This window comes from Myotis nattereri (genome assembly GCF_964212035.1).
Source record: "Myotis nattereri genome assembly, chromosome: 15".
In the NCBI taxonomy this organism is placed as follows: Eukaryota; Metazoa; Chordata; class Mammalia; order Chiroptera; family Vespertilionidae; genus Myotis; species Myotis nattereri.
The window spans coordinates 6,502,724-6,530,119 of NC_138090.1; the positions used below are offsets into that span (position 1 = coordinate 6,502,724).

The 27,396-nt window shown below is 42.6% G+C and overlaps 1 protein-coding gene across 3 annotated transcripts in view; it reads left to right on the plus strand.

The window, feature by feature from the left end:
• NUP93 (nucleoporin 93) overlaps positions 1-27,396 on the plus strand; it is a 90,901-nt gene that overhangs the window by 9,704 nt on the left and 53,801 nt on the right. For 2 of the 3 annotated variants that reach the window (XM_081106662.1, XM_081106660.1), the window contains exons 2-3: positions 2,953-3,145; positions 6,066-6,183. In XM_081106662.1, coding sequence (XP_080962788.1) covers positions 2,967-3,145; positions 6,066-6,183 — 297 coding nt within the window. In that variant the 5' untranslated portion in view covers positions 2,953-2,966. Of the gene's footprint in view, positions 1-2,929; positions 3,146-6,065; positions 6,184-27,396 lie in introns of all 3 variants that reach the window. The other variant, XM_081106661.1, reaches the window with a different exon arrangement.

Sequence of the window (27,396 nt, forward strand, 5' to 3'; positions counted from 1 at the left end):
GCATTTCCTTTGTCTGAATTTCTCTTACAGGAATGTAAAATGTTATTCTTTTTCCTCCCCCTACCCTCCCCCCCCTTTTTTTTCAGAGAGAGAGGAAGGGAGAGTGATAGATAGATGAGAAACTTCCGTTGGCTGCCTCCTGCATGCCCAATTCTAGGGATCAAGCCCACAACCTAGGCGTGTGCCCTGACTAGGAATGGAACTGGTGACCTCTTGGTACATGGGTCAGCACTCAACCATTCAGCCATACCGGCTGGGTTCTTCTTCTTTTAAACATAGAAAAGTTTTATTTTGTTCAGTTCTTTTTTTTTTTTTTTAAAATATATTTTATTGATTTTTTACAGAGAGGAAGGGAGAGAGATAGAGAGTTAGAAACATCGATGAGAGAGAAACATCGATCAGCTGCCTCCTGCACATCTCCCACTGGGGATGTGCCCGCGACCCAGGTACATGCCCTTGACCAGAATCGAACCTGGGACCCTTCAGTCTGCAGGCCGACGCTCTATCCACTGAGCCAAACTGGTTTCAGCATCATTCAGTTCTTTATTCAGAGAGTTCCAGAAATTTCCTTATGAAAGAAAAACAGTATTTCCTTTGCTTTGGCTCTGATGGACAAATTGTGTTTATCTTAGAGTGAGAAAAATGTATGGGGAAGAGGCAGCAAATTACTTTTCTTTCCTCTTTCTGGTGATCAGCCATGTTTCTGGTAGGTAGTAGAATGTCATTGACCTCAAGGGTTTCTGAGGTAAAACATTTCTCCATTAAGCAGGAGCTATGGTTTAAAAATATTCTTCTTTTTCGGTCCTTGAGAAAAACTTCCTTTGTCTGCCATCCCATTTCCCACACGTAGAGATTGCCTGATTCTCTTGGGTGAAGACAATGATTTTTCTGGAAACTTGTAAGTGAAGAGTTATTGTGTATATGACTTTTTGTCTAAAGATTGAACTCAGTTTAGTACTTCATAAAGAATTTCAAAACGTTTTCATGATTACTCCAGCTGAGCTACTTTTGTTTTAACCTTGTGCCCTTGCCTTTAAAGTTAATGTTGCTTAATGCTCACTTTAAAAAGTTCTTTTTCTCCTGCTGTAGATTTATGATGGTAACTATGCCCTTTTAACATTAACCGGTCCTTCAAAGCTGAGATATATATTAATTAGTACTGTAACCACAATTCTAGACCAGTGGGATTTCAAAAGTGGTTTAAAACAAAGTAGAAAAGTATAATCAACAAGAGCTACTGTTTAAGGAATTTTGTTATTTTTTAAATAAATTACTTTGTTAACCTTTTAGCAACATAAATTTTTCCCCCCCTAATGATGGTGATACTGTTTATCTTCTGTTTATTTAAATAGTCGTAGGACTTAACATCGTTTTGGTTAAGATCCTTATATAAGGATAGTACAGGATATATATAATTCATAAATATATAATATCTGTTAAATTTTTAACACTGTTCATAGGGCTTTTTTTGGTCATTTGGTGGAGAAACAGGTGGTCTTGTTAACATTCATGGTCTAGAAGCCAGCTGCTATTTATATTGTAATTATTAGTAGCAATCATATTTCTAAAAGTAGTAGGTATATTAACAATTAAGTCTAACATCTGAATATCATAACAAACAAACATGGATCTCTGCTCTCAGTAATCTTGTAAGCTAAAGAACATGAGAGTGGAGACCTGGACGTGAATTTGAAGAGACTGTCTATTATGTGATTATGTTAGTGGAGGAGCAGTTATGTGAAAATAACGTGAAATTAGTCAGAAGACCTATCTTCTGGTCTTGGTTCAGCCCCTTTGTAGTGGAGAGTATTGTGGGCATGGAGCTGAGCTCTGTGGGCTGGAGTTGCTTCTTCTGTTTGCTCAGGACTCTCACAGAGTTGCTGAGAATCCTATCTTATATAATAAAACCCTAATATGCATATTGACTGAAGGGCGGAATGACCAGTCACTATGAAGCGCACTGACCACCAGGGGGCAGACACTCAATGCAAAAGCTGCCCCCTGGTGGTCAGTGCACTCCCACAGGGGGAGCACCGCTCAGCCAGAAGCCGGCTGACGGCTGGCCACCGCAGCAGTGGTGGTGGGAGCCTCTCCCGACTCCGCAGCAGCACTAAGGACCCCTCGGGGGATGTCCGAATGCCGGGTTAGGCCTGCTCCCCACCCACAGTGCACAAATGTCGTGCACCAGGCCTCTAGTCATGAGATAAGGGCCTTATAAGTTGCCTAGTACTGTGGGTAGTGTTGTTTTACTTAGACAGGTGGCGAAATAGGAGGTGGAGGGTGGTGGTTCTTTGAGTCCGTGGAAGGAGGCAGGAATCCTGGTCTGTGGCTTAGTGTCTTTGCATTTGTTCTGATGGCAGAAGTCAGTCTTGGGCCTGACAATATACACAGAAATGATCTATTTTTTTTTTTTAAAAAAAGTGTATTTTTAATGATTTCAGAGAGGAAGGAAGAGGAAGAGAGAGATTGAAACATCAGTGATGAGAGAGAATCATTGATCAGCTGCCTCCTGCACACCCCCCTACTGGGGACTGAGCCTGCAACCCAGGCATGTGCCCTTGACAGGAATCAAACCTAGGACCCTTCCATCTGCAGTCAGATGCTCTATCCACTGAGCCACACTGGCTAGGGCTAGAAATGATCTATTTCTTCACAGTCTGACTCATTTTCTCTGTCAGGCCTGTTCTTGGGGTATGTTCAGGAACAAATCCACTTGTCTGTTTACAAAAAGTCCTGGTGTTGTGCTCGTTTCGGCAGCATATATACTAAAATTGGAACAATACAGAGAAGATTAGTGTGGCCCCATGCACAAGGATGACACGCAAATTCGTAAAGTGTTCCATATTTTTAAAAAAACAATGTCCTAGTGTTTTATTAAGCTTGTAACAGATTCAGATAGTGTTTAAAGACTATCTTTTCCTCGATTGAGGTCCCTTTCTTCTCCCCCTCTAGGATCTGCAGCGCCAATGGATACCGAGGGGTTTGGCGAGCTCCTTCAGCAAGCTGAGCAGCTTGCTGCCGAGACCGAGGGCATCTCAGAGCTTCCCCACGTGGAACGGAACCTGCAGGAGATCCAGCAGGCGGGCGAGCGCCTGCGTTCCCGGACCCTCACACGCACGTCCCAGGAGACAGCAGATGTCAAGGCGTGAGTACTGGTGGGGAAGCAGCGTTGCTGCTGGGTGGCTGGGGGCAGGATCCATTTCTTCTCTCCTGTCCTGAATTTGGATTCAGTTTGTAAATGACACACAAGCCAGTTTCTTGGGAACTCAGAGCGAGTGTGTAAACAGGTCAGTAGCCTTGCTTTGTCTCCTTGCCCGGCTTTTCCAGCCAGTCTTTCTGACCAAGCTGTGAGCCCATATCACAAGCAAAGATGATCAGGATGGGAAGGGGCGAAGAGTTTTGTCATGCAGAAACCAGTCACAGCAGTTCCTGCCTGGGTTCGCTGACTGTTGGGTCATAATGGCTCCTGCAAGTATATTAGTCAGTATGGGCCACACAGGTGAGTGTTTCTGCCTGTGCCAGTGAGCACTCAGAGATGAACAATGTTTTTAAGGGCATTGGAAGAAGTTGATGCAGTCAGTGGCGAGAAGCCATCCAAGCGAGGAGTGATTCTGTCTGCTTATTGTCAGTGACCCCGTAGGCTGCCTCTGAGGGACCTGGCAATGCAGTGTCTGCCAGTGGATTATCCAGGAAAGAGGGTGAGCGCCAGAGAGTGCAGCTGCAGAAGAGTGCTGACTGATGGCTGGCCAGTGGCTGCTGCTGCTGCACAGCATTGATTGGGCTGTTGATTCCACAGACGTGTGTTTGGGGTCCTCACTGTGCCGGGCCTGGGACTTCTCTGGGGCTCCTACCATCAGTTAGACATGGTCCTTGTCTTCAAGGAGCTTATAATTTTGGGAGGCAGAAAAAAATGTTGGTGCTTTCCATAAGAACTATGATTTAGTCCGGTCAGCATGGCTCAGTGGTTGAGCATCCACTCTGAACCAGGAGGTCATGGTTTGCTTCCCAGTCAGGGCACATGCCCGGGTAGCAGGCTCGATCCCTAGTGTGGGATGTGAGGGAGGCAGTGAATCAATGATTCTCCTCATTGATATTTCTATATCTCTCTCCCTCTCCTTTCCTCTCTGAAATCAATAAAAACATTAAAAAAAAAAAGAAAAAAAGAAGTGTGATTTACTGACTACTTAAGATTTGCTTATTACATTGAGCAGCTGAGGCTCAGAGAGGGCAAGTAATTCTCAGATCACACAACTGGTGAGTGATGAGCCAGGGTTTAAACCCAGACAGGCTGACTCCAGAGCACATGCAAAGAGGAGGGCTGCTGTTACTTGTTCTGTGTGGGAGATGTGGGAAATTGGCAATTTCTGAATTGAACTTGAGAAAGACCTAAGTGCTTTTGTTAACGCCAGAGGCCCTGTGCACGAAATTCGTGCAAGAATGGGCCTTCGCAGCCCTGGCTTTGTCCACAAGGTCGTCCGGAAGGACTTCGGGACAGTTGTTCCGCTGTTCGGCCGTTGGGTCGATTTGCATGTTACGCTTTTATTATTATAGATGAGTACGTTGTTTGGGGTACGTAATAAATGTTGGTATTGGTAAAGTAAGTCAGAGGAGCCCTGGCAGGGATTTTGAACTATCCAACCTTGCAGCTACCTGCAACCAACTGCTCCCCGACTCTGTTCCCCCACACCCCAGCCAACCGTTAGACATTTCGGCTAACTAGGCTCCTTACTGCTGCTCCCCATTGCCTGTAGTTCCCCCGGTCTTGAGTGTGCAGGCTCTATGCTGGTGTGCAAGGATGCTGCTGGAGCCAGAGGATCATCATGCCAGCTGAGTTGCTATAGTTATAATTTAATTGCCTCAGCTTTACAGCCTATTAAGAGCAAAAACGGAAAATGTTTTCTTGGTAACAATTATCAGTCATGCTCTCTTTCTTGTAAATTTCCATTCTTCCTCATCTCTTTCTACCTTAAATTCATTATTTTAGGGAGGAGGAAGTTAGAATATTGAAAGAATGGGTACAAGATGGGGCAAGTGCTTAAAAAGAAACCAAAGGGCTGTTGACTGTATTTTTCCATCTTCTTGCCAGAGACATAAATTGTGCTGTGAATATTTTAGTACAGGATGAGGGCAGAGGAGAGAACTGAATAAGGAATTTTTTCTTACCTGAAATTTTGAAAGAAAACTGTCTTACAGATTTTAGTTAAAATTAGATTGTAGGTTTAAGATTGAATTGTTTGGTGCTGAATTCATTAGTTTAAATACACTTTTTTGGAGTTTTTATTTTAGGGAACAGATTTGATAGAATTTTGCTTCTGTTTAATATTTTTAAATTAAATTTTTTCACACGTGAAAAAGAATATGTATGACACATATAAAGGTGTTCATCAGGGTGGCAGGCTGTGAGCCAAAGCCAGCGGCCGCCTGTTCAGGTGTATTGGAGCACAGCCATGCTTGTTTATGTACTGTCCATGCTGCTTCGTGCTGCAGTTGCTGTAAATAATAGAACGAATGAGAAGATCACCTGTCTCATGATCTCCTTTACTGCAAACTGTTTGAAGCCGTCTGGCCTGTTATTTTATTGACATACTCTCATGTTATTCTTGACAAGTCCCTTACTCTAATTCGGGCACAACCAGAACTTTCTCTCTAGCTACCAAATGCAGTGTTGGTCTATTATTTCAGGTGATAGATCTTTATGGAAAGGTATAAACCAACTATATAAGAGTGTCTAGGCCAGCCGTGGGCAAACTACAGCCCGCGGGCCGGATCCGGCCCGTTTGAAATGAATAAAACTAAAAAAAAAAAAAAAAAAAGACCGTACCCTTTTATGTAATGATGTTTACTTTGAATTTATATTAGTTCACACAAACACTCCATCCATGCTTTTGTTCTGGCCCTCCGGTCCAGTTTAAGAACCCATTGTGACCCTCGAGTCAAAAAGTTTGCCTACCCCTGGTCTAGGCAGTATACAGGGAGTTTTGGCTAAAGAATACTCTTTAGTATTTTATGAAACTTACTGAGGTCTTAATCCTACTTTTTCCTCCCTGCCCTATATCCTTACATAGGTCAGTTCTCCTTGGGTCTCGGGGACTTGACATCTCCCACATCTCCCAGCGCTTGGAGAGCCTGAGCGCGGCCACCACCTTTGAACCTCTTGAACCCGTGAAGGACACAGACATTCAGGTAAGGGCTGCCAGGTGCCTGGGTCGGTGCAGGTGGAACCCTGAGCGTGCAACCCAGGTTGAAGGCCCTGGCCCCTTGTTGACCATCTGATTAAGGAATTCCCGATTTCTTTTTTAATTCTCTTCTTCCTTGGATATTCAGAGAACAGGAGACTCAGCTTTGGAGGTTAGTGGGCAACATTGGGTTATTTTCAGAGTGCTCTGCTAGGCTGAATTTAAGGAAGCAGTTCCGACCTGCACTTTTAGATTATTGTGATTGTGAGAATAGATTTCCTTCTTTGGGCTTAATCCAAGGCACAAACATTAGTTGTATTTTTTCTTGTTTTCTTTGCTAGATCTCAAGTAATTTTACTGTTCGTCTTCCACATTTCTTTTCTACAATCTTGCTTGCATTGGTTGGCAAAGAGCTGGGGAAACTTAGAGTACTATTTACTAAAACCTACTCATCAATCTCTAGGAAGTATTTGGCTACATTAGTGGTACCAGGAAATTGTCTAATAGAGCACTCTACTCTCATTTAACTTAACATGTCACTGGCACAGTTGATTGCTATTTTAACCTAATCAGAAATTGATATGTGTGTGTGTGTGTGTGTGTGTGTGTGTGTGTGTGTGTGAGAGAGAGAGAGAGAGAGAGAGAGAGAGAGAGAGAGAGAGAAAGAGAAACACTGTTAAAGAAAAAACTTGAGTGATCCATTTAGTTTTGAGGCATTGAAACTGCATTTGTGTTAGAGTAAAGGCATAGTGGGGCACCCCATTTTTCTTACTGATTTACCTTTGAATTGAAAGGACCCAGGCCTTACAAAGGCAAATCCTAGTACAAATGTTACTAATTGTATTATTGTTTGGGCTCAATTTAGATTAATACTCTCTACCCACTACCCTTCCCAAGAGCTCTTTTAATCCATCTAATGGCCACAGTTCTGTATTTAGTCCTATTCAGAAACCTAAAGCACTGTACTTTGAGTTGAGAGTTGAGTAACTGTAGATATTCTTTATTTTTCCTGTTACTGATATGGTCCCAGAGTATGGAAATATAGTTTCTTTCCAGGACTAAATCACATTTGCCTGTTACCTTAGAATTACCTTTTTATTCCCATGTAATCTCAAAATGCCATGGAGCCCTAGCCAGTTTAACTCAGTGGATAGAGCATTGGCCTGCGGACCAGAGGGTCCCAGGTTCAATCCCGGTCAAGGGCATGTACTTTAGTTGCAGGCTCCTCCTCAGCCCGGGCCCTGGTCAGGGTGCATGCAGGAGGCAACCAACCAATGTTTCTCTTACATTGATGTTTCTCTCTGTCTTTCCCTCTCCCACTCTCTCTTAAAAACAACAACAACAGCCAAAACCGGTTTGGCTCAGTGGACAGGGCGTCAGCCTGCGGACTGAAGGGTCCCGGGTTCGATTCCGGTCAAGGGCATGTGCCTGCCTGGGTTGCGGGCATATCCCCAGTGGGAGATGTGCAGGAGGCAGCTGATTGATGTTTCTCTCTCATCGATGTTTCTAACTCTCTATCTCTCTCCCTTCCTCTCTGTAAAAAATCAATAAAAAAAATATATTTAAAAAACAAAACAAAAAACAATAACAACAACAAAAACCAATGGAAAAATACCCTTGGATGAGGATTAACAAAAAAAACCCCACAAAAACAAACAACAAACAAAAATGCCATGGATACATACTTGTCACTTAACTTTTTTTTTTTTTTATTAGTTTTAGCTATTCCCCTCCCCTCCTTGTATTTCAACTGCTTGATACTCTATAAACAAATACTTATAGCAGGGTTGAAGTGGGCGAATGGGATAAGTGCTCGAATAATTAGGACACTCACCATATATTTTGGGGAGTACCCCAATAGTTTGGGAAGACATGGCACTTGATGTCAGATGGGTTGTTGGTTGGTTGGTTTTTATGTTTAAAATACCCAGGAAGTTTTTTTTTTTTGTTTTTTTTTAAAACTAACTGCTTTTTAAGTTTTCTTCGGCATATTTGCAGTCCATATTTGGAATACTCAGCCACATTTACTGATGCACTTCACCAAGTCCCACTGATGTGGTACTCCAGTTTTTGCTTTGAGATGTGAGTGATGGGCTCCTGAATGCATTGAGTCATAAGGGTGATTTATTCTGACCCTCTACTTCATTCATGAACAGTCCCCTTCAACCTCCCATCAGGTGGCTTCCTAGCAGTGCACGCTTGGTCACATTAGTGTTTTTTGATTAGGAAACAACACTCTGAGCATAGCTAAGAGTTTTGGTCCTTACCATTGGGAAATCTTTGAATTTTTAGAGGAAGGTTGCCTCCATTTCAAAATTTTACCTCTCAGTTGGGCTTTTCTGGAATACCTTCAGAAATGCAGAATGTCAATTCAAGATAACTTTTGATTACTTGGGAATTAAGTATCTAGACCTGAAGTAAAGACTTACTAGTTTTCAAACAAGTCCTCTATTGACTTCATCTTCTTGCCGGCAAAGGCTTTAAAGGAGAAAATTTAACATTAAAAGGGCTGACACTTGGGCTTGATCTGAGATGGCTCTAGTTATTAGTAGGGATTGGAAGCTTTAAGTTGCATCGTGTGGCTCAGCTGACCTATGCTCCAACTTCCGGTCTGCACAGTAGTGTCATGTCCTTGTCTGATTTCTTATTTGGAAGTCAAAGGTAAGAACCACGCCAGCTTTGCCCTTAGTGTGGAATGGTCTTTCTTTGAATTCTTCTCATAATGTGTTCATTGTCCAAGGAGCGTTAAGTTGGAAATCTTCAGTTTTTTTGTTTTTAGAAAATTCAGACATACTTTTTTTTTTTAATTGATTTTTTACAGAGAGGAAGGGAGCGGGATAGAGAGTTAGAACCATCGATGAGAGAGAAACATTGATCAGCTGCCTCCTGCATACCTCCCACTGGGGATGTGCCCGCAACCAAGGTACAAGCCCTTGACCAGAATCGAACCTGGGACCTATCAGTCCGCAGGCCGACGCTCTATCCACTGAGCCAAATTGGTTAGGGCTTTGTTGTTACTTTTTGTTTGTCATAATCAGTGATGTTGATTGGCATGCACTGAGAATACATTTTAAAAACATTGTTGTCACCAGCAAAGGTAACATTTTTTAAAATACACTTAAATATAGGTATGGCTGATGCTAGAGGAATTTTAAAAAATGTTTATTGATTTTATTTTTTGGAAATGGTCATAAAGAAGGCCTACACATTTGCGAAATAGAGGTGGAAGAGCAAAAACTATTAACAGGACATGTTACCGACACGACTATCCCGCTGTATTAAAGTGACATCAAGGTGCTTGTGAACACAAGCCCTCTCACCGAGACCCACTTGCTCACTTCTGTCTGTGGAGAGAAATATTGAGGGCAGATTGCACATCTTTATTATGATCTGAGCAGACCTAATGTACCATGGCTGACGTGTACTATATAGTAATAAAGTGCAGATTTACACAGTTCAGTTATAGTCTTGGCTTTCCCACTAGATTGCATGTATATTTCAAGAAGGCAATGCAGAAGTAGCCCGAGTTAGTCATAAAAATGGGAGCTGCTGTTTCTCAGCATTAGATCATAATATTTTCTAATGACACTAGATCAAGTAGAAGAATATTATTGCTAAATGCATTGCATTAGATTCCTATGGCTGCCACAACAAATTACCTTGAAATTACCACAAACTTAGTGGCCCAAGCATTAGAAATTTACCTCTCACAATTTGGGAGGCCAGAGTTTGAAATTAAGGTGTTGGCAGCAGCATGCTCCTCTCCGAAGACTGTAGGGGAGAACCCTTCTTCTGGCCCCTGGTAGCTCCTGGCATTCCGTGGTTTGTGGCAGCGTAACTCCATTCTCTGCCTCCATCTTCCCAGGTTTGTTCTCGTGTTGGCAAATCTACGTCTTCTTTTGTAAGGGCTCTCCTGGTCACTGGATTAGGGCCTGCCCTAAATCCAGGACGATGATGTGTTTGAGAGATTTCTGTAGAGACACTTTCCAACTAGAAACAGTCTGCTTTGTATTAAATACCTGGTTTTTAGGGTAATACTAGTTTTTAGGGTAAGTATAAGTAGGATTAAGCTGTACTTTTCTAAGGTCGGAAGAGCTAATTTGGGCGTTTGTGTATTCAGCCAAACAGTGGCAAGCCTTTTCTTTTTTCTTTTCTACGCTAGGCCTTTGCTTACCACCTTCCTTTAGCGTGGAGTAGCGCCTCTGTAATGCCCAAGCCCTAACTTCAGTCTAACACTCTAAGGCCGGGGTGGGCAAACTTTTTGACTCGAGGGCCACAATGGGTTCTTAAACTGGACCGGAGGGCCGGAACAAAAGCATGGATGGAGTGTTTGTGTGAACTAATATAAATTCAAAGTAAACATCATTACATAAAAGGGTACGGTCTTTTTTTTTTTAGTTTTATTCATTTCAAACGGGCTGGATCCGGCCCACGGCTGCTCTAAGGCTTTCCTTAGATGCCACCCCTTTGATAGTCTTCTTAGCTCTCTCCTCCCCATGACCTCCAAATTTAGTGTGTTGGCTTTACTGCTTAAGAAAAAACTTTCTGAATGTTCCCTCACAAAAATTTAGAATGTGTTGTTGGAATTGATTTAGCAGCCAGTTCAAATCTTAGATAAGTGAAAATTTAGCCTGTTCTTTAGAAAAAAAAAAAAAAAAAATCCTATACCAAAGGTCTTCGTAATGTCTAAATTTCCAGGTGAAAGCCTGTCCTGTGTGAGTAAAGAGGAAACGAAGTCTTAAACAGAATAAAATGATTATGCGAAAATTAAAGTCAGGGGGACTGATCTATCACATATAAGATTAATGGTGCAGCGGTAATTGACTTGTTAAAACCTTGTTTTGCTTACCGCACTGCGTCTGTAATAAAATATTCATTGTTTCCTTCCTTTTTTCTGTTCTTGGCCTTGGAAAGGCAGAGTATGCTCAAACCACTCTTAGCTTATTTCAGTAATCAGAAAACTAAATGGCTTTGGTAAGTATAAATGTGAATCACACTGGTGGCGTAACCCCTCATTGTTATATAACCTAAATAGTTATTTTCATGGTTTATCTTTTAACTTGATATCTTCGGAATTAAGATACTGCTGCTTACATGCAACTATATATAACAGCTAAGAGGAAAAGTGGCTGTGCCGTTTGCTAATTGTGTGTTTGTGGCACTGGCAAGTTCTTGGTAGGAATTGGTTTCAGAAATCCTGAGGTAGTTCGTTGGAAAGAGGGTCAGACTTGCCTAGAACGATCAGCGGCTCTTCAGGAAGATTATAGGTCAAATGTAACATTGAGGGAAAAGCACGGTAAGCTTTCCCTGGCTCCGCTCAGTTGAAGGAAAGTGCATTCTGCATGGGTGAACTGTAGCTTAATTCCAGGATTATTTTTAAAGGAATGTAGTTGTCATTTTCGTCTGTTTCTAGAAATTGAAACTACTAAGCGTGTGTCCCAAGGAGAGAGGTCTTACCAGAGCTGCTTTAGTAAATTTAAGGAAGCGATGAGGTTCATTCCTAAGATTGCATCTATTTGCATACTGATAATTTATATAACAAGTCTGAGAAATAGTCTAAGTAGGAAAAACAATTCTTCTATGTTGTTTGTGCTGTTGATATGCTTGAGCAGGCTTTTCTGCACATATTGGTGACCAAGGCCAAATGGAGGAATAAGCAGTGGACTCTGAAGGAATAAGACTTTGCTCTTTAAATGTTTTCACATCTGAAAAGATGAGAGACTATGGCATGGAATCTCACAGTGCGGAGGTTTTTGTTTAAGCAGGTGTGTTTGTTGATCTCCTTTGTTATACCGGTATTTCTCTTGCCCCTAAGGGAATTTCATGGTAACCTTTCTCTTGAGGTTTTAAAGGACTTGAATGGATATTTGAAGCTTGCCCTTTCCCAGCTTATAGCCGCTGCCTGTTCTGGACTTAAACCCATAGCTAATGCTCTTGGGTTCACTAGCAAATGAATCCAGTTCTCACTGTATCCAAATTCTGTTGGAGAGAAACCCTTTCCTGGAACAAACACCAGGTGCCTTTGGGGCCAAGACTCCATTGCAGAAGCTGAAGGGCATGTGGAAAAGGCATCTCGCCGTGCCCGGTGTTCTTGTTCAGGGCAGCCGTCGTGCCAGGCTTTCTCTCCTGAGTGAACACCGCCGTGTCCACATTTCACCCACTTAATAAACACGTTTTCTGTTCCTTGTCATTAAATCCTGACCCAGTGTAAATCTCAGAGCTGATAACAGCCGGTAAACATGTAAAGAAGAAAAAGTAATTGTCTTCCCAGAAGCAGGTTCATGTGCCATCCTGTTCTGTGTTTATAATGAGGTCGTCTAATGCTGATTGCTGCGGTCAGAACTGAAATGATTTAATTTTTCTGCTTGTATGTGATAAGGGAAAAGGTAGGCAGTGTGGCTGGTGCCAAAGTGTGCAATTACATTAAAGTCTCCTTTGACTGGAATTAAAAATGGTAACTCTGGAAATAAAATGGATGTTAAAGGCTTTGTTTGTGGAAAATGTGAAAAATTGCTTTTCAGTGAGCCAAGGATATAAGATTTCAGGTTTTGACTTGTCTATTTACTCTTATCCTGAATGCAGGGCTCTCACAAAGCAAATAAATGGGTGCTGAATGTGTTTGGAGCAAGTAGGAAATGACAGGCTGCTTTGTCTTAGGGGTTTCTAATATCCTGTAGTGAGCAGGAGAGTATCAGTTACAGCTTGAAGAACTTGGGATGGTTTGGGAAGAGTTTTCTGGGAGAAGCCCAGGGCTAAAGTATTTATCTAACAACTGAAGAGAGCACTTCAAATATTGGCCAGGCCTGGTGCCTTTGAACCAGAGCTGAGTCATCCTGCCTCCTTCAGAGGTATCTCTTAACTTCCTATTCTATTGATGCCCCAGCACTTGGGAGGTGGGAACATACGTCGGCATCTTCAGTCTGGTATTTTTAAATTGCTTGGTTTCAGGAACCGGGAATGGGCACTGTTTGATACTGGAGTAGGTGTGATTTAAGTGAGGGTGAAAACCTCCATTGAATGCATTACTGTAGACCAATCTCTCATTCCCAGGTGGCAGCCCTTGACCCTGTGTGCTGCTTTCATCTGCTTGCCACAGCGCCGTGTGCTCCATTTCCAGTTTGCAATGTCAAATCCAAGCTTTGTAGGCCTGCAGCCTGAAGTGTCTCCTTCCATTGGTGGTGGTTGCAGAGTGTGGCTCCTCAGTTACAAAGCTTTGCACCTGGGTTCCCACTATCTCCACTAAAAACCCACAGTCTGTGAAGGAACTGAGAGAAGGGCTCCAACAGGGCGGACCCTTGGTTTTGCCTTTTTGTTGATTTGTGTGGTGGGGACCAGGAAAAGCAGCTGACAGGTAGGGTGGGCAGCATCCTCTACTGACAAGACCTATGCTTAGAATTTCTCTTGCTGCAGAGCTCTCAGCGCCAGTGTGTATTGCTATCTTTTCAAGCGTTTCCGTTTCACAAATGCTTGCTTCCACCTTGCACTCCAGACATTGGAGAGGTTGAGCAAGTCCCCCAAGCCCAGGTGGCCGGCAGTCCCTGGTCTGCAACACTAACGATCTGCAGTGATCCTTTGGGGTGCACATGCCACCTTCATTGTCCTGGAGGACCGAAGGGTGAGCCCTCTCTTTTCACTGTGGAGTGGCTGTTGAGGCCGAGACGCCATCAGCAAAACCCTGCCTGTGCTTTCCAGAGAACAGCAGCACTGGAAGCACTGCGGCCGAATCTGCTGAGCAAGGCCAGGTGTGACACTGCTCCCATGAAATTGTACAGGAAGAACCCTTGTCTTAGAAAACATCTTCACAACTAGGGCTGTGCCATTTATGAAACAGAAGGGAGGGTTAGGTCAGCAGAGCATACGTGGGTAGTGCGGGTTTACTGGTTGATTTATTATTACTGACCAGTTTGGTATATTTCTTTGAATGGCATGAGCAAAAGGATATGGGGGAGAGTATGCTCCACTCCCCTTTCTTTAAAAAAAAAATTATTTGTCTATTTTAAAATGCTGTCACTATCTTAGGGACAGGTAGAAACTGCTGTGGAAGGTTATAATATGCTTGATTTGCTCCAGTTACCAAAACACACTGGTGTGATATTATCTGGGAGTACTTTCTCCTCTCTTATTAGATCTCTCTTATCCACAGTGTGTATCAGTCTGTTTCAGCAGGTCCCCTCTATAATGAGCAGGGCTGGTGGATCCTTGGAGGTTTACTGGCATCCGCGGTGGCACTTGGCTGTGCGATGGGATTCCACACTGCCCAGATGTCTTCACGAAGGAGTATGGTTCATTCAGAAGGTGCTTACGGAATCAGTGCTTCTCAAACAAGCTCCTTCCCCCCAGCCCCCATTTTATGTCAAACTGAGAGATAACTTTTATAAAATAGAGTAAAAATAAATTGACCAGGAAAAATGAAAAGAAAGACATAAGATATAAGCCCTAGTTTTTAAAATTAAATTCAATAGATGTAAAATGATCCTGTTGGATTGCTGTAAAAGTTTCTAAATGCTCATTCTCAGCTTTTGTCTTTACCTTTCAGACTGGGAACAAACCATTTGCGGGCTGGTACCCCTTCAGCCTTCCTCGGAGTAGTTCTAGTTTAAAAGCTGTGCTTTCTCGCTCCCTTCCCCCTTCCCTCCTTTAGTTTAAGTGCTCCCTGCTGTTGTAGTGAAATATGGCACCAAAGTTTGCATTCCTGTCTTCTGTTTTATGGCAGCTAGAATCAGGGAGGCAAAGCTAAGATTTACTGAACATTTATTATGTCCAGACACTGTACCGAGCACTTTCTGGGTTTCCTCATTTAATTCTGCTCAGTAATAGCCTGCTGTGGATACTATTGCTCACCGAATTTCACTGATGAGGAGCCTAAGGCCTCAGACTCAGTGGTTCTCAACCTTCTGGCCCTTTAAATACAGTTCCTCATGTTGTGACCCAACCATAACATTATTTTCGTGGCTACTTCATAACTGTACTGTTGCTACTGTGATGAATCGTCATGTAAATATCTGATATGCAGGATGGTCTTAGGCGACCCCTGTGAAAGGGTCGTTCGACCGCCAAAGGTGTCGCGACCCAGAGGTTGAGAACTGCTGATTTAGAGCAAAATAAAGAGTAGAAAGCCCTCTCTGGGGGTGTCAGGCATTGCTCTTATTTGCATAAGCTTAGTAATAAAACAATGTTGATTGAGGGAGAAGCTGGAACGGGCTTTCCAGCTGGCTTTGGGGGGAGTTGAGTTTTACAGAAGGCCAAACCTGCTTCATCCCTTTATCTTCTCCAGGTGCTTGCTTTTTTGTCATGCTTTTCTGCTTTCTGAGCTGTCAGTTTAATTTTCTGTCTACAGCTCAGCCTGTTATGTCTCAGGTTTACTGCCCTGCAGGTACACAGTAAAGGATTTCTGTGAAATCCTGGAGCAGCTTTTAGATTTGAAATGCCAAGGCTTTGTGCTTTGAAAATTGGTTGTGTGCAGCTTCTGCTTGATCATCTTTGTTTTTTGCCTCTGAAGCTGAGCTGGAGGTAGAACGATGATGCTAGAAGCAATTTAAAGGGCACATCAAATTTTTACTGTAATTCTGAACTATTGATTGTTGACTTATTTGTAGGTTTAATGCAGACCCATTTCCTTACTTAGCGTCTGACTGGCCATTAGGCTCTGGCAGTGTGCCGGAATGCTGAAATCTTGAATCTTATAATATGATTTGGCTGTCTAAGGGAATTATGTGTGTTTGCTTTTTAAAGATACAGACAAAGCCCTCAGCTTTGTGTTTGCTCCAGGAAACAGGAAGTAATTTCTGTATACAGCAAAATTATTCATTTCTAGGAGACAGCATGGAAGTGGGGAGTTGAATAGAATGCTAACTGAAGTCATACAAATTGGTATCCTTTGGATTAACTGGCTCTTTTAAATAAATGCAAACTAACATAACAGAATTTCAAAGAGAAGACCAAGCAGGGACCCAAAATGTCCTTGTGGTGTTCGAGAGGAGGTCCCAGTTACGCACTGCCGTGTAAGCGGCCCTCGGCATGGATCTGGTGACTCTCTCTTGAATCCAGCTGAGGGGCTGGTCGTGTCCTGCTTTCGGAGGGAGCTGGGCTCAGGGTGGTTGGAGGAGAAGTAATCATTGTCCATTGCAGACTTTCATTCCCAACCTGGACACCTCTCGATTGGAACAGAGAGTCTCACGTCTTGAGTGAGGGCTCAGGGAGTTAGATGACAAGGAAACATTACGTTTGGGATTTTGAGAGTGTGAATGAGAACTGAATGGAAAAGAGGAAAATCCACTTTTCTCCCTAATTTCAAAACGAAGACATGCTTACTTTAGAGAACTTGAAAAATGGCTCCATGGCGCTTTCTTGATGGCTGTATTGCCCCTGGAAGTTGCTGGACCATTTTGGGAGTGTTAAATTGTATGGACCAGGTACTTGAGACTAGAACATCTGTTTGAAATGATAAGGAAAATAGATCTTTTTTAACAGAGAGGTGAGGAATTAGTCCATAAAGCATGTGTTAGAGATAAATTATAAAAAATGGCTGTTATTATTTAGAATTGCTCAATTCCTATAAACGATCCATCTTTTCTTTTAATCTTTGGTTGCTCACAGCAATGTTTCAGGTGGGTTGAATGGGTGTTGGCATCATCTTTATTAGAAGGGGAAGTTGAGACCCAGATAGATTAGTTACGATCTGAGGTGGAACCTGAACACAGATACTTCTGGTACCTTGCCCTGTGTTCTTACTATCATGCCTTGCTGTGGAAAGCATCAAGGGCTGGACTGGTTGGGTGAATGCCATGTTATTATTTTTTGCAAAGACACTAAGGTAGTTCTTTGGCCACTGATGTTTTGGTCCCTTCCTTCCTGTTGGACCTTTTCTCACGTATTTTCTTTGAAGTTTATTTCCATTTATTCCTTTCCATGTGAAAGGTTTGCTGGTTAATGAAATCAGTTGTAGGGATGAGAATGCTACTTAGAGTAAACCAAGTGGAGACAGACCTCACTTTTTCCATCGTAGGTACACTTTGGAACAAAAAGTGGTGCTGATGTTTGTTGCTGCTGCTGACTTAGTTTACAGATGCCCTTTAAGTGAAGGGCTCAGGGTTTCTGAGCTTTGTCACCCTAGGGCAGCAGTTCTCAACCTTCCTAATGCCGCATCCCTTTAATACAGTTCCTCATGTGGTGACTCCCAACCATAAAATTATTTTCGTTGCTACTTCATAACTGTAATGTTGCTACTGTTAGGAATCGTAATGTGAATATCTGATATGCAGGATGTATTTTCATTGTTACAAATTGAACATAATTAAAGCATAGTGATTAATCACAAAAACAGTATGTAATTATATATGTGTTTTCCGATGGTCTTAGGTGACCCCTGTGAAAGGGTCATTCGACCCCCAAAGGGGTCGCGACCCACAGGTTGAGAACCACTGCCCTAGGCCTTTCAGCCTGGTTTATGTTGTCTGAGTAGGTCATTGGTGCCAAACGAATGCAGCGTGGCAACCCGGAACAAATGTCACATTTGAAACTTTAGGCGAGCTGGACCGTCAGGGTTTAGAGCGGATTTTTTTGGGGGGGGGGTTTATTTGTTTTTCCAGGTGTTTTTGCTTTCTGTTTCACCCCCCATTTCCTTCCTTTCCCTGGCTATCTTCCCTTCTTCTGCTTTCCTTTCTTTCTCTCTGTCCTTTGCATCTCTCTTTCTCTGCCTCTCTTTCCCCAGCCTTTTAGGCTGGCTGTCATCCAGAGCAGCCATTGCTAATGGGAGCGTACCTCCTTTTTTCCGATCAGGACTTAGCTGTGAAATCATGGCTGTCTTCTCTGTAGAGTGAGCACCATCTAGATGTGAGGTTGTACAGGCTGGCGGAGAGACTGGTTCTGTGGGAGCCAGGCCTTGCTGGCTGCCAGAGGTGGGCCTCTTTCTCACACGCTCTCATTACTGTGTTGTCTGCATTTGCAAACCCCAAAGAAGTGGAATTTCTTTTCTCCATCTAGCGAACCTGCTTATGTTTGGCACTTTTAATGGGTACCCGGAAGGTGTATTTTCTAATTCTTGGCCCTTGCCCAAAGCTTCTGCTTATATTCTACTTTTGTGTTTTTGGCACCTGACTCAGCTTGATATCAAAGGTGTGTAAGAGTTTTCTGTTATAGTACATAGCAAAGGAACTGATTATACATGAAAGCCAGATCCTAAGTAGAGAGGATGATGGGGAAGAAAATGACCAAGGGATATTTAATTTTGTTTCTCAGGTTTTAGGAAATCAGTTTATAGATTAACTCCCAGCTTCATGTGCGTTCTTCACCATTTGTTAACTATTCATCCTAGTAGCTCATGAGGGGGAGGGGGGGGGAGAGAGAAACATCGATGTGTGAGAGACACATCAATTGGAAGCCCCGACTGGGACTGGGGATTGAGCGTATGCCCTTCGGTGTGTGGGCGACATTCTGACCACTGTAATATCTGCCAGAGCTCCTACTAGCTCATTTTTTGGGGGCAGGGGCGGGGAGCGGTTGTGCTGGACTGGGTTTATTGTGGAATAGCAGACATATTGCAGAGCCCTTTAGGCATCTAGGTCTTTCTTTGGGAGTTCGGGAGGCAAAGGAGCTGTAAATCTCATCTGTCTTTGTATTAGCTTTCTACCTCTGGTTGGTTTTAATTTCCTTCTCCATTCTCCTCATGCCCTCAATACCTTTGGCAACCAAAAGAGGCTCTTTCTCTGATTCCAAAGCGTGGGGTCAGACCAGCATCAGCATCTCTGGGACTTTGTGTGAAATGCAAATTCTCAGGCTCCACCCGAGACCTCCAAATCTATGGAGGTGGGATCCCAGAATCTGTCTCTTAACAAGCCCTCTAGTTTGAGATCCACCAGGTTAAGTGATTACAGAAGTCTAGTGTAGGTAAACCCTGTTTTTCCAGCTGTCTGCCCACTTTTAAGTTATTATTTGTTTGAGTCCATAAAGAATTTGTTACCACCCTTGTTTTTATCTTTGTTTCATCAAGGACACAGTGGTCAATAAAATATATGTTTAAAACTTACATATATTAAAAACTTATGACTTCTAATTGGTCATTGATTTTTTATTTTATTTTATTTTATTTTGCCATGGAGGTAGTATTAACTCCGATAACTGAGGCTATAGCTCAAAATACACCGCCTAAAAAGCAGTCAGAGCCCGGGGGGGGGGGGGGGGGGCGGGGAAATGGAGAGAGGGAGCCAGAGGAAAGGGAAGTGGAGGGATTAATAATCCCATCTTGGCTCATCGTCATTGTCCTCTCAGATCGCTGTGAGCAGATCTGCTATTGCTTCTGCAAACGTTAATAATTCATGGATGGACTATGCCAACGGAGGCCTTAAATCTGGTTTCTCAGCAGATTAAACACACCGTCTGCCATCAGTAGGAGCCAGGAGAGATGAAAGATGGACTTGTTTTTCTTCACTAACCTGATTTTCTCTGCCCTTCTCCTCAGCTCCACTCATCCTCATTTTGTTTACCTTTTCATTTGCTTTTCACTGTACCCCCCTCCCTCATTAAGTGAGTGGTGGGGACCTGGGGTCTACTGTTAATGACATTAGATTTTTCTTTTCCTTAGCTGCTAGTAACCACAGATGCCATGAGAGAAAGCTGAAAGGCAAAATAACCTTAGAAATGCCTAAATCAGTCGGCATATTTGAAAAATGTATTGAAATGTGCCGCCTGTGTTTTAGAAATCATTTAAAATGATTTGTCTTTGCTTTGAAGAATAATTATATTGTATAGACAGTTGAAGAATAGTGTTCTTATTTCATATAGGTCTGATGACATTTCCCCATTTTACAGATGAGAATACTGAGACATGAGGTGCCTCACTTGTTTAGGGTTACCTAGAACCGAGTTCTTTTGACTCCAACTTCTACTTTCCACTAGACTTGATTACCTCTTGCTTTTAGAAATCATATGTAGGTAATCTTATCGTCTGTTAAATAGAATTTAATTAAATTAGGCTCGACAAATATGTATGAAGCTACACAAGGACACAGATTAAATTCTAAATGTAAATTTGCCGAGAAGCACCAGAGTCGGAGAAGGCTGATAACAATCTGCAATTGTGCAGACATTTCTAGAGCTTCTGAATAACATCCCTCAGCAACTTAAAGGTTGATCAATAAATATATGTTGAGCACTTAACCCTGGGCATGATGCTTTGTTAAGCACTGCCAGTGGATGTAATAGATTCCTACCCTCATTAGATTTTCAGTGTTTTAGTATACCCGATGGGTTCAGCTATCTGGCAAGTCCAGGACCTGAGATGGCAAAGTAGCAGAACTGGGAACGTTTGCTTTAGTCACCTTTAGTCACCTCAGTAGTTTGCTGGGGGACTTAGTGGTAAGAAGTATGTTAATCAAACTGAACCATTGGCTTAAAAATGATTTCTACCCTTGTCACTCTGGAAGGCTGACAGAGAGAAAAATGATGTGGGAAAGGCAGATTTAAAAATCAGCCTCATTAAAAACACACACTAACATTTTAGAATTTCAGATCCTTGTGTTCCTATTCTAGAGATGAGAAGGGTGCAATACAGAGATGAAGGCCTGCCTGGTGTTTCGTTATAGGACAGTATAAGCTCCCAGGGTAGACAAGTCCCTGCCTCACTTGTCTTGGCTGTCCATCCTGATGCGCGGCACTGCCTCCACTCTCCTCTCCCCCCTGTTCACGTGGGATGAGCATCCTACAGGACATCACCATGTTTTCTGTTTCAAATTCACTTTGTTGTTATTTCTCATATAATTTTACTCTGGTTCTTTTTTTTTTTTTTTTAAGGCTGCATCCTTGAATATAATTTTATTATATCTTGATTTCAAATTTTATGTATTGCTTTGAGTAATGCCATATTCAACTTTATAATAGGGATTAATGAGAAAATAGAACTCTGCCTACAATTTTTCTTCATAGGAAAATTTTAGGAACCTATATTTTGCATGTCAGTGAATTTGAAATTCTGACCAGATAACAGAATACAGTTTTCCCCTTGTTTAAATCATTGAGGGCTGGATAATTTTAGTAATTTTCTTTTTTTCTATTGAGGAGTCTTTTTTTTAAAATCAGTTTTTGGCCTCATCAGTGTTTTCCAGCTAATAGCAGAAATAGTAAATGTGCATAGCAAAAAAAGTACATGAAAATGAAAGTTTTAGTGTCTTTAGTCTAAAATAATATTAATAATATGATGGAGCCTGCTGTAGTAAGCAAAGTCAAACTCAATATCTGCATTTATAAAAGAAATCTTGGGGCCATATTGAGCTTTAGTACTCCTTTAAATAGCAGCTTCCCTGCTCAGTTTAAAATAGAATTTGTCTAAAAGAATTCTATTTACAATCAACCTGGTAATAAATACATCTGCTGTGTAAAGTACATTGGTAACAAGAACTAGCAAGCTGGAAGCCGTTCTTTTGTGTCCACTCCCTCCCACCCCCCATGTAATAACTTGAAATCTGGGCTCTGGCGCACACCTGAGCAGCTTTTCTTGGTGTAGTGTCCCATAGTGCTGTGCAAAGAGCCCTGTAAGCCTTATTTTCTTAATCTGTGCCACAGGGGAAATAAATTACCCCTGAAATTTTATGGCTGTGACTCTGATAAATCTTCATATACTTTATTATTTTCTTATTTTTTACTAAGGTAGAACTTTTCCATATAGTCTACAAGTCCTTGCCAAAAATCATTTGTTCCCTGTATCTGAATACTAAGGCTTGATAGATGCTGTGTGTGTGTGTGTGTGTGTGTGTGTGTGTGTGTGTGAGAGAGAGAGAGAGAGAGGGAAAGAGAGAGCGAGAGCGAGAGCTCGTGCATGCTGGAGCTCTTTCTCATCATTCTGAGTTTCTGAAACCTGGGACTGCAGTATGAATTGCCCTGGAGGAGTATTTGAGGATGCTTCCTCCTCCTCCTGTGTTAGCCTATTCCCATTAGTAACTGTATTTCCTGAGGAACTACTTCTTGAAAACATGTTCAAAGTGGTACTTCTTTTTAAAAAAAAAAATTTATTGACTTTTTACAGAGAGAAAGGGAGAGGGATAGAGAATCAGAAACATCGATGAGAGAGAAACATCAATCAGCTGCCTCCCGCACACCCCCCACCAGGAATGTGCTCGCAACCAAGGTACATGCCCTTGACCGGAATCGAACCTGGGACCCTTCAGTCCGCAGGCCGACGCTCTATCCACTGAGCCAAGCCGGCTAGGGCGAAATCTTACTTCTGAAATGACTTTCACACATGTGGGCTAAGCTTCCCGCCACCTCTACGCTCTGGTTTGTGAGTATGCCCGGGGCAGTGGTCCTCACTTAGAACAGTACTCAAGGCGAAATGCCCTGATAAAATGAGCAGATGGCTTTTTCATTGGTGGCTGATTTTCAGGACTGACCAGCTATGGCTTCCACAACACTGACTTTTAGCCAGGACCATTTCATTTTCCCTGAAACGCCTTGGCTCTGGACGCCACTGAGAAGGAAGCTGACTTTGAGAATTCAATACTGTTGGTAATGATGCTTAGTCACAAAGAAGAGTTTGGTGCCTCTGCGCATTGGCCAAGAACCACATCAGCATTTCTCTTACTCCCTAAGGCAGCATTTATCTCAGGGAGCTGAAGAGATTTGAAAGAACAAACAACGAGCAAAAGTAACATTTATATGTAGTGCCCCTTTAAGTAGTTGCGTGCATCTGCCTTGGGTGGGGCCTAGTGAACACTAAAAATCAGTGAAGTGGTTTTGTTGAGTGCTTATAAGAACAGCACTATGGTAGGCACTGATGAAGATGAGAATAAACATAAAACATAAACTGCCCTCTGAAAGCTTCTACCTGGAGAACCAAGCCTAACATTCCTATGATAGGATTAAGCTGTCCAAGACAGTGTAAAGTGACAGGCAAAATTGACTGGGGATGACATGAGATTCTACTAAATGCCATGGGGGTTCAGTGGAGAGGGAGGGGGTGCTGATGAATGAATTTTGGGGTAGATGAGGATGGCCCCCTAGAGTAGACGGGATCTGAATAGGCCTTGAAAGATTAAATGGGTTTAGCTTGCATGAAGTGAAGGAGGATATGAGAGTAAGAACCTGGCCAAAGGTAGGTTATATGCTAAGAAATAAAATCTGTCGGGGAGGGGGCCTCAAATGTGGAAGGAGGCACTGCCAAGCAGTGGAGTGTAGGCAGTACTTGCTGTTGAAAATTCTGGAGCAGGTAAATGTAAACAGGAAGCAGGGAGGGTGTGGAAACACTTACGGAAGTGGCAAGTGGCTTGGCCAGTGGAAGGAGACTTGCTGAGGTGTCTTTCAGAGACTTGTAGCAATCCAGCTACGGTGATGACTGCCAGGACCAGGTTGGTGGCAGAGAAAAGAGAGGAAGCAGCGATATATGAGAGTCGTTTGGGATAAAACACATCACCCTTGGGTTTAAGAAGGAGGCTCAGAAATAACTCAAGGAGGATTGGCACTGTTGGTCAAGGCTGGGAAATTAGGAAGATTAACTAGATTGAGGGTTGAGAGTTCATACCAGTTTTTGATGTTCTGGGAAGACATCACGGTGAAATATTGAGCGATAGGATAAGAAACACTGCTCAGAGAATAGCCCCAGACAGAATTTTCCAGAGCCACTGGTATAGAGGTGAGACTTGTGGTAGGGAAAATAAATATATGGGAGAAGTCTGTAGCATTGGGCAAGGGAACCAGGTCTCAGCGAGGAGAGAGGAGCCAGGAGGAGGATGGTGATGGTGGGCTGGGAAGGCAGCCAGGATCCAGCTCTGCCTCAGAAGGCTAGAGACTCGGGGACGGTTAACTGCCCAACCTGCACGGCCTCTCGTTCTTAACTCTTTTTTTTTTTTAAATATATTTTATTGATTTTTTATAGAGAGGAAGGGAGAGAGGTAGAGAGTTAGAAACATCGATGAGAGAGAAACATCGATCAGCTGCCTCCTGCACGCCCCCCATGGGGGATGTGCCCGCAACCCAAGTACATGCCCTTGACCGGAATCGAACCTGGGACCCTTCAGTCCGCAGGCCGACGCTCTCTCCACTGAGCCAAACCAGTTTCGGCTCGTTCTTAACTCTTGAAAGCACTTTCCCACCAGTGATATTAGTTGATCTTCCCAGCAGCCCAGTAAACCTGGCAGAAGGCAGACAGAGCTCACTAGGGATCTATGAAAGTTTGATTTCCGGGCGCCGCCCTGCATGTTGTCAGTGCACTTAAGAGCTTTCCAGTTGTTCACGTGAACATAATTTCACTGGTGATTATTATAATTCTACTTCAACCACAGAATTTCAATGGCTTCCTTTTCTCTATTCTGTGATCTTGTTTATTAATGAAAACAGGTAGAAAAGGTAGGATACTAACGTCACACCTTCAAAAATGTCTCATCATCCTTGTTGTGTTTCACGTGTGGGCCTGTGGAAATTGGAGCCATCTTCCAATATTTTTCCTTCCTTCCTACTCAGAAAGTTTTCAAACCAATTAATTGTATGAGGGAGAAGGTCAGAAAGTCTTTGGAATCTGAATATCTTAAATTGGAGTAACTGTTCCTACTTTTTAGGAAAACTTTTGGGGGGTCCTATACATGTACTTTGCTGGGAAGTTCTTTAATGGACTCATGGGGGAGAATCTATAGAGAGGTGAAAATAGAAATAACACTTGAAACTTTTTTATGAAAGATTACAGAGAATTCGAAGGAACTATCTAAAGTCATGCTTTGTTGGAGTTTTATATGGAATACTGTTTGAAAATTCAAGCCTTCACCTGAAATTTGGAGATCTTTCAAATACACAGAGGCCTAAATACACTTTGGCCATTGTAGCAGTAAGATCCATCTGTCTTTACTCTTGTGGGTGTCTAGATTTTTTTATATAGTGTGATAAGTGATGTTCAAGTTAGCTGCTGTTATATGCAGAATGGTGCAGTGTGCAGAGGGTTTTGAAAAGTTGGTCCTCTTTGGTAGAAAGGATTAGATGTCATCTTTTCATTTGATAAGCAAGCCCATTTTTATTCCTTATATTAATAAACTAGAGGCCCAGTGCATGAAAATTGTGCACTTGGGGGGGGGTGTCCCCTCAGCTGGGCCTGCACCTTCTCGCAGTCTGGGATCCCTCAGGGGATGTCCGACAGATGGCTTAGGCCTGGGGGGAGCGGGCCTAAGCCGGCAGTCGGACAGCCTTAGCGCTACCACAGAGGCAGGAGAGGCTCCTGTCACCGCCGCTGTGCTCACCAGCCATAAGCCTGGCTTCTGGCTGAGCAGCGCTCCCTCTGTGGGAGCGCACTGACCACCAGGGGGCAGCTCCTGCATTGAGCGTCTGCCCCCTGGTGGTCAGTGCACATCATAGTGACCGGTCTTTCCACCATTCGGTCTATTTGCACATTAGCCTTTATTATATAGGATGCTGGGTCCAGGAGTTGTTTCCCTTTTCTCTTTTAGTTTTTGGTGCTTAGGGCTATATAAAGACAGAACAAAATTAAACAAGGGACTACTGAATAGGCATTTAGGAATGGACCACTTTATGTTCAGCTGAGGATAAAACAAGCGTAGAGGTATAAGGTGGCTTCCTTCCAGTGTTTACAACCTTCACATACATATTCAGGCACCTGGGGTCTGAGGCAGGTTAGTTAACACCTCTCAGTATGCTCTGCTCCGAGGTTTTTTGCAGGCAGAATCTGCTTTCCTTGGGATACTCCTCGATTGGAAGGAGATGGAGTCTGAGCTGGTGTACAATTTATTCTAGCATAAATATCCTTTCAGTTTATATGTTGGGCGTACTGCTGAAGAAGAGTGTCTTAATAGTGAGTAACTCAGTGAGGTATTTTTTGTTTTGTTTTGTTTCTTAGTTATTAAAAGGGGTTTTCTCATTCACCTACAGTGAACTTTACAGGGCTTCCTCAGAGAATAGGTTTTAATCATCGGTGAAATGGTTTGACTGTAACCACACTGGGGTCTTTGGGTTCTTTTTTTTCTTGCCCCTTCCATCCCCAGGCAGAAACTCTTATTGCTGCGTATCCACTATGCTCCAATGCAGTATTTATTTGATCCCAAACAAAAGAGTTTGCTTCTTGGACTGGTTCAGAAAGAGGTCCCCCAGGATTGTCTTTTGTTCAGTAATTGGAGCATAAGCCGAGCCTGGTTAATTTCAAAGCTACCCCCAACACACGGTTTCTCCCTCCCTCCTTGTGCAGTTTCTCAGCTGCTAGTGGTACCTTGTATTGGGTCTGGAACAAAAAAAACTTGAATTGTTGAATGTTCGCTACAACTACTGTGACATCTGCTATGGCATCAATAGCACTGTTGGTGCTGTTAATTTTAAGTTAGGGGGAAAAACAAAACTCGAAAGCCCTTGAGCTTTACAGTGCTTGTTCACACATGCACCTCCAAATTATGCATTTGGTGCCATCACAATGAATAAAACAAAGGAAATCATGAGTTGATTTTTATGTTAGTAACGTAAGTTCTTTCACTGTTACTGTTCACGCACCAGTGTGTTCCTATGTTCATTCTCTTTCATATAGCTTTCTCGTTTTTATAAAATGTCTGAAACATCTCAATTCTGAGCACTTAATTGGCAAAAGTTCTGTTGAAAGATATATTGGTTAATTATATTAGTTGTTTTTCTTTTAAAGCAACGAAATCTGTAACTTGGCTGTGCTTTAAATACCAAATCGATGATTCTAGATGAATAAGAACCTTAAATAGCCAAATTCTAGATGCCAGGTAGCCAAGTTAATGTTTGTTTAAAATATTTTATGAAATTGAAAGCCTCATGTGTCCTTTGGGTTCTGCAGCGTCGGTGTTGGTTCTGCAACCAGCAGATTGCACTCATAGGGTTTGCGGGGTTTGTTTCTGAAGATGAAAGAGTCTTTCTCTTGATTTTTCTTTTGCAGCCGGTACCTTAATGACAGTCCACTACCTGCCTGCCTTACTTTAATCATCTGGCGCCTGTGTCTTAGTGCGGTTTCATCTTTGCTTCTTCACAAGCTTCCCTGTAATTGCATAGTTTGCTGCATTGAATTTCTTTTAGCGACAATGAAAAACACATGTTAGTATTTTAATGTAGGCTTTAAGTTTCAGGCTATACATTAAAACATGGAGGGAAAAATCTCCTTCTGAGGAACACTTTTAAAAACCATTACAGTATAATGGGAATATTCATTACTTACACATCATATATTTTCCCCCTCAATGTTGTATAAAGAAGTGACAGTTGAGCTGAGCATATGTTAATAAAAGGTCTG